The sequence below is a fragment of the Chinchilla lanigera genome, unplaced genomic scaffold (assembly GCF_000276665.1).
Source record: "Chinchilla lanigera isolate Chin_1 unplaced genomic scaffold, ChiLan1.0 scaffold00039, whole genome shotgun sequence".
Lineage (NCBI taxonomy): Eukaryota > Metazoa > Chordata > Mammalia > Rodentia > Chinchillidae > Chinchilla > Chinchilla lanigera.
In genome coordinates, this window is record NW_004955440.1 from 17,040,207 (window position 1) to 17,047,809 (window position 7,603).

The following is a 7,603-nucleotide window of genomic DNA, read 5'->3' on the forward strand; positions in this document are numbered from 1 at the left end:
AGTAATCCTCTTGCCTCAGCCTCCCCAGTGGTGGGATTACAGGCTTGTACCACCATTCCCAGCTTTTTTGTATTTTTGAGACAGGGTCTCACTATGTAGTTAAGACTATGGTTGAAATCACCTTGTGGCCCACGCTGGCCTTGAACTTTGCAGATTCCTTAGTACTGGAATTATAGGGGTGTACCAGCACGCCTGGCTAATTTTGTATTTCTTACACACTGTTTTAGCAATATTATACTAACTGAGTTAATTATTAGGGGTTTTGCAACATATGTTCTATATTTTACATGCTTTTCCAACATTTGTACTATGACTTGTATTACATATAAATTTATATTTACATATAAATCTCAGTTATTCAGAAGGGTAAAGCAAGAGGATCACAAGTTCAAGCCTAGATTAGGCAGTTTAGCCATCTAGCCATAATCTGTCTCAAAAGAGACTGGTGATGTGTAGCTTTGGTGCAGAGGCCGTGAATTTAATTGCCAGTTCTTCAGTAAAGGGAAGAAAAAGTAATTTTGACTTGTGGTTTTGTGTTTTTGTTTTTTTTTTTTTTCATTGTTCCAAATGTATAATCAAGATGAAGTCTCAAGGACTTGAAGAAATTCCGGTTTTTGATATTTCTGAGAAAACACTAAATGGAATAGAAAATAAATCAGCGGATGAAGAAAGACTTGCCTCAGGTATAGTTTACTAAAATAAGATAATTTTATTTAGATGATCAGCTGACACCCCCGCCCCCACCCCCCACCCCCTACCCTGGGTACCGGAAATTGAACTCACGACCTCACGCTTGCCAGGCAGGCACTGTGCCGCTCAGCTAAATCCCCAGGCCTGAGGATCAGCTAACTTTAAAAATAATTGTTATGCTTTTAATTTGGCCATACTGTATGAATTGAATACATGTTTTGGTGCTTACTAAGAAATACATGAGGAGGTAACTTCATTGGTTTTCTCTGTCAGCTTCCAGCTTATCACAGACTCCAGTAAACACAGACTATACCTTCTGCTCCAGTGATGGTAATAAAACGTAGCATTTCTTTACTAGGAGGAGTTCCGAATTTTTTTTTTTTTTTTTCTGTCATACTGTTTCCTTGAGAAACAGTTCTATCCCAGGCTGTTTTCTTACTTGAAGCTGAGGCACATAGTTAGGGATAGAGCTCAGCAGTACAAGGTCTGGCTGGCAGTGCAAGGTCCCGAGTTCATTTCGCAGTGCCAAATAACCCCATAAAGAAACCCCAGGCAGTTAAACTTTTTTTTAATTTGATGAGAGATACATGCATGTTAACTTTAACCTGTATACTTTAATACCCTTTTTCTCTCTTAGATTTGATTGATCCTGTCACTTTAGAAACTCCATTATCCAAAAATCTTGTGGCACAAATTAGTGCTCTTGCTCTTCAGTTGGATTCAGAAGATCTCCATAACTATTCAGGAAGTCAGCTATTTGAAATGCACGAGAAACTTGGTACTATGGCGAACTCTATAATAAAAAATCTGCAGTCACGTTGGAGATCACCAGCCAATGAAAATTCTAGTTAGTATCTTAAGGGAAAATTGAAGATTCTAAAACCTGTCCTTACTTCTTGATTGGTAAAAACATGGTTTAACATAGTGCAGAATTTAAGAGGAAACTGCAAAGTTAGTAACATTTAACACTGTGAAGGGCAATGATTTTATTGTGTAAGTACAGTTTCTTAATTTCATTAGGTAAGTTTTTTTTTTTTCCTGAACCATATTTTCTTGGATACTCTGTATAGTTTTTCGTGAAATTTAAATATTTCACTGAAATTGAAAGCAAAAGTAGAAACACGCATACATTTTATTCCATATTTTGAACTCTTATTTTGGTGAAGTGTGTAATGCAAAATAAGTCAAATTTTGTTTATTATTCCTATTTTGTTTTACCAGAGGTTTGGGAAATATGTTCCTGGTAAAACAGTTCAAAAGAGAAGCAAAAAAAACTGGGATTTTTTTTTCCCACCTGTAGATGTCACCTTTGGACAACTTGGAAGAAAAATTTTAAAATGCCAAGTTTCAACTTCTTAGGTTAAAATATTAATGCAGAATGTACTAAAATCCCATTCCTTTGCATTACCAAATACTTGTGCAGCAGCATTTGCCTGTGAAAATTTACTCTGGAGACATGCAGTATTCATTGCTAAGTGCGTGACTGTTTGTACATTATGTATAGATGGCATTTAATTTATAAATTTCAACCCTCATTGATTGCATGAGTTTTTCTTCAGCTTTTTGTGAATACCTTGGTTTTGTTTAATTGAAACATTTGTATATATTTAATACTGAAATGTCGATATAGGCAGTGGAAATACTTCACGGGCTTGCTGCAAATACTTGTAGTGTTCTGTATCTGCAAATACAGCAACAGTTTTGTACTTAGTGAAAGGTCTCCATTAAAACATGGGTTTATTTCTAACGTATCCAGAAAGTAAAATTATTGAAACGAGACAATGTTACGTGACATCTTTGCTATTCATGCCCTTATTTTTTTTCTTTTGGTCTGGAAGAAGATACCAGCCACTAGAAAGTGTCTCATTAACATTTCTTCTTAATGAAGAGTTTAGTCTGAGTATATATTCATTGCAAATTGGACTATAAGAAGTCTAGAGATAAAACCTGCTTTTTCCACCTATTCGTGAAAGTAAACTTGGAAGAAGTTTGAAACTGTTCTTTTTATGTATGTTGTATGTATGTTTTGCCAAGTTTAAAAATAGAGTGTGTAATTAAAACATTTGTAAATTTCACCACGTAGTATTAGTGCCTGGCTTACCGTATATGTTACGTTTTTGTGTGTGTGAGACAGAGACAGGGACTTGCTGTGTAGCCCAGGCTGGTCTTGAACTTGAGATCCTCTAGCTGTAGTCTCTCTTGAGTGCTCTGATACAGGTGTGTGCCAACTTGTCCAGCTTATTTTTGTGGGTTTTTTTTTAAACTAGAGTTTATCTCACTTGTTCTCTGATAGGATCAGTGAGTGATCTTGTTAGTTGTATAGTTAACTCCTACTTGGAAAATATACTTCTATGTTAAGTCATAGACGTACATCAAGTCATAGAGAGCTTAACCTTTTGTCTACTTTAAGGTCTCCCTATCCAGTAGGGATCTCCAACCAACCCGTATAATAAAAATTGATTATCTTTTTTTATCGAAATAAGAAATATATTACTATACATATTTTTGGTTTGAAATGTACACACATATATAGCACATGTGCGTGTGATATGTATGTACAATGATGGTCTTAAATTCTGGGATTGTTGAACTAAGAATTATAGCTTGATTAAAAAACTAAACACTCAAAAATTTTGAAAATAGAATCACAGTTGTGGTTTACAATGTCCATATTTATAATAATCATCTGTAGTCCTTTAGTGTCTTAGGACCATTAACAAAGTCCACTTTTTTTTTTTTTTTTGAGACAGGATCTCACTGTGTAGTTCAGGCTGGCCTTGAATTCACCCACACTGGCCTTGAACTTGCAGTGATCCTCCTGCCTTAGCCTCCCAAGTACTGGAATTTAGACCATTGTATTTAATATTGAAGAAGCACATGAGTTTGTATGACACAGGTATGAGTAAGAAAGGGTGTGTTTGACAAAGGGATAGCTGCATACTTTAATGCAGAGACAGTTCAGAGTAAGTCAGTTTATTTCGTGACTACATTGCCATAAGATTTGTATGGACTGTTCTCATATGCTAGTGGGATGAAGTTCTTGGGAAACTGGATAGTACAGCAGAAAATGTGACCGAAATGATTACCATGTTTGTACTTAATTGAATGTGATATAAATACTAGTTAAATTGTGGTTCGGTGAACTTGTGCATAAAAATACTATTTGAGGCCAAATGTCAGCTTGTTGAATCTTTTTTGGTTGCTATGGTGACAAGCATATATGTGAATCGCCTTACTTCAGTATTCTTGCCTTAAATTTTCTGCAAATATCTCCCTGAAGTAACAAAAGCATTCATATTTTGGTAGGCTCCAAATGTATTGTTTCACTAATAAAATAGAATTTTTTCCAGCTCTTTTCTGATCATTAATAAAACATGGCAGATAATACTAACAACAGTCAGATACGGTTTCTTAATAATTACTCACCAGAAGGATCTAATGGCACACAGTATAATTTCTAACACCTGTGAAATCTATTAAATTGATTTCAGTGGACCTAAATTTTCAGTATTTAATTGAGTCCATTATTTAAAGGTACTGGGCTGTGTCAACAAATTTGAAACTCCTGGAGCTTTACTCTTAATTCCAGATTGTGTAGATTGAGTGAATAGTGTAAATTAATCATTTTAGGAGTAATACAGTCAAATATAGGATTGAAGGCTGAACTTTAAAAGAGTGATTGTTCCTGACATTGCCCATGGATTCTATTTTCTGTACAGTTTGAAGGTAGTTAAGGATTTTGTTACCTATTTCAGGATAATAGAATTTCATTTATTGCAGTAACAAGAAATAAAAGTGGAAAAAAGTATGGAAATCTGTATCTAAGTGGGATTTTAAAGGAATGAAAATTCTTAAAAATTGCTGTTGGAAAAGCTAGTTGGTTGAGATTTAAGAGGAGATTTGGTAGGTGGAGGAGGCTGTATTATTAAACCCATATCCATTTTATCCCTCAGCCACTTGAAAACCTTTGTATGTTTCATACATAAAAGATATATATGCAGACACATACATATTAGACTGAACTTCAGGTATTTAACAGTGCTTTTCGGATTTGTAGGGTGCAGGTAAAACTGAATTCTGATTAAGTAGATCGAAGTTGGGGTCTGAGAGCCCACGTTTCTAACAGACACCCAGGGTATCTGCAGGTACCGATACCATGAATTGCACTTGTAATAGGTTTAAGAGGCTCCAAGCCTTTCTGTAGGTTTTGCTAACCCAAGCAGATTTAAGTTCTTAAAATGAAAGATTAAAGCTAGACTTTTATAAATTTCTGAAGTTAATAAATCGAGAGTTGCAGACTGTTTTTGAAGCCTTTAACTTAAAGTTTAAAACTCTCTAACAGTTAAGGACAGATTTTTCTCTCTTTCTGAGCCTCTAAAAATACGGGATTTAAATAAAAACAGGTACCATTAAGAGTAAGAATCTCATTTTACACAGAACCTTGTTAATGCATCAGTTTAGACAGCATTTTCTCATGAGTGTATGTGGATCATTGTCTCATTTTCTGTTGATAGCAACGTTTTCAAATAATCAGAAATACAATCAGTCTAAATTTTGCTGTCACTTTATTAATAAACGTTGCAAAAGGGAATATTATCTCTTAAGATTTGTTTGGCATTAGTAGTGTCATAATGAAGACAGAAATGCTTTGTCATACTAGTGAGGACTTTTGGTAGCTTGTTATGTTACTTCATTGAGAATTTGTTTTATTATAAAATGTTTGAAAGGTACAGTTGAATAATTTGATTCTTTAAAGTGAATTTTTCTTGAGCTTGAGCTTGGATGTCAGATTTCCCTTACATGTTTAAACATGGTATTGTAAGAATTGCTTTAATTCAAGAGACTTTAGAAAGTGAAAAAGTCATGTAATAGGATTTTGAAGTGGGTTTATCAAGATTTATTTGTTGAAGTGAGGCATGATAGCTCACATCTGTAATACATACCAGCATTTTGGAGAGTTGAATTCAAGATGAGCCTAGACATTTATCGAGACCCTATCTCAAAAAGTTTGTTACTAATTGCTTAAATTAATGGTTTCTTGGGCCCTGTTAATGGGATATTTACTATATGCCAGGTAAAGCTCCACCTTTCAAATTTGAAGATCTGTGTGGTACTTTTAATTAGAGAGTTCACTCAGTTGGGAGAACACATACTAAATTTTACAATGTGTTAACCATTTTTCTCTTTATATACTAATCCTTTTCCAGTGAACAATTAAACTTGTTTTTGATATCCAAAGATGACACGTGCTAAGCTGTAACCCCTACTCTTTAATAAGACTATAAAACTGAAGGCTATCTTTCCAATTGTCGATGCCAAAGAGAAACCCTGTGTAATTTATATTACACTCACAGAGTTGTAATTGTGGATAAAGCTGAACTGTTTAATAGCAAGCAGCAATGCTCACAGTAGTTGGTGTACTACGGAGTGATAAAGTGAGGAGGAAGGGGGAGGGACGTGCCCCCGGAATTTTAGTGATGAAGTCAGGCTTTTCAGTGTAGGGACAGGGAGTCCTACACACTGGAAGGGGCTGTGGCTGTTAACCGTACCTGCAGGTTATTCTGTACCGAACAGTGCCATAATGGATGTTCATAAACCCTGTGGGCCCCCCCCAGCAGTATATTAATTCCCACCCGAAGGCAGCTTTGTTAAGTGGATGAAAAACATGTGAATAGGAAGTCTACCTTTAAAATAGTGTTAGGGAACTGCAACTGGAATATAGTATAATAATTATTTTTATACATGATTGAATGAGTAAAGGATGTTTAAAACATTTTATTTTTATAGGATGAAAACTTTATAAAAGAAAATGGATATAAGGTGGACCAGTTTTTGAATATAGACATTGAATGGTGGCATTAGTTTTCATATAGGGACCAGACAGCTACACTTGCCACGTGTTTTTGTACTGCCCACGATCTAAAATGGATTTTTATATTTTTTTATATGATTGGAAAAAGTTGAAAGACTGTTCCGAAAAGGATGAAAATATGTGAGCATGGACCTCAGTGTCTAGAAACAAAGCTCTGTTAGAACGCGGCCACGCTCATTTACACTGCGGGCTGCTTCCTTGCCGCGGGGCAGAGTCGACTAGTCCGACACAGTTGCATCGCCAACAGCTAACATAGTTATTATGTAGCCCTTTTCAAACTTGTCAGTTCCTGTTGTGAAGATAGTTTTCTTCATCTACGGCATGTAGCTCATCATTTGCTTCTGGCAGGCTTGACTGTATTCTGGATTCCTTTTGATCACTCATGTTTTGTTTGTACAGTGGATTGCGATCATTTCATTTGTCTTTTACTACTGCTCACATAGACGTACCAGGAGCTACTAGTACTTCTTAAAATACGCCTTTAGTCCTAAACTCTTGGAAGTAGCTGTTTGCAGTGAAAATAAGGGTCTTCGGTCTGAGGGAAAAGAACCTGGCACTAACATGTTATACCTGTGAAGTAAAGGAGGATATAGGAGTTTGCTTTCTATGTTGGTGGATTATCGGTTGCTTTCAACCTGTGTAACTACCTCCTCTGGATAGCCCTGATAATGCACTTAGAGAAAGACTGGGAGCCGAGCCGGTCACTTAATAACCTGCAGTGCTTTTTGTTGGCATCACTTGGCAGACTCAGAGAGCTTAGTCATTCACAGGGAATTTGGTAACACTTACAAAATTAAGTTGAAACGTAAAATACCTGTTATTAACTGCACTAAATTGTATATAAAGTGCAGTTTTATTTGATCATGTAATAGTTCACACAATGTCTGTAGCAGGTAGAGCTATACTTTTAAAAGGTATCTCTGGTTCATTTTGACCATTGAGGAGAATCTGATGCACAGTAAGACCTGTCATGAATTGAGTTGATTGTTAACATTTGCTAATTGAAACTGGTTACTGCAACTTTTTTTTTTTTTTTTTTTT

At 35.6% G+C, this 7,603-nt stretch overlaps 1 protein-coding gene across 1 annotated transcript in view; it reads left to right on the plus strand.

Moving 5' to 3' along the window:
• Rif1 (replication timing regulatory factor 1) overlaps window positions 1-7,603 on the plus strand; it is a gene marked incomplete at its 5' end in the record, with an annotated part of 70,100 nt that extends 62,497 nt beyond the window's left edge. Inside the window, 2 exon segments of the mRNA XM_013517488.1 lie at window positions 581-683; window positions 1,328-7,603. Of these exon segments, the coding sequence (XP_013372942.1) occupies window positions 581-683; window positions 1,328-1,542 (318 nt within the window).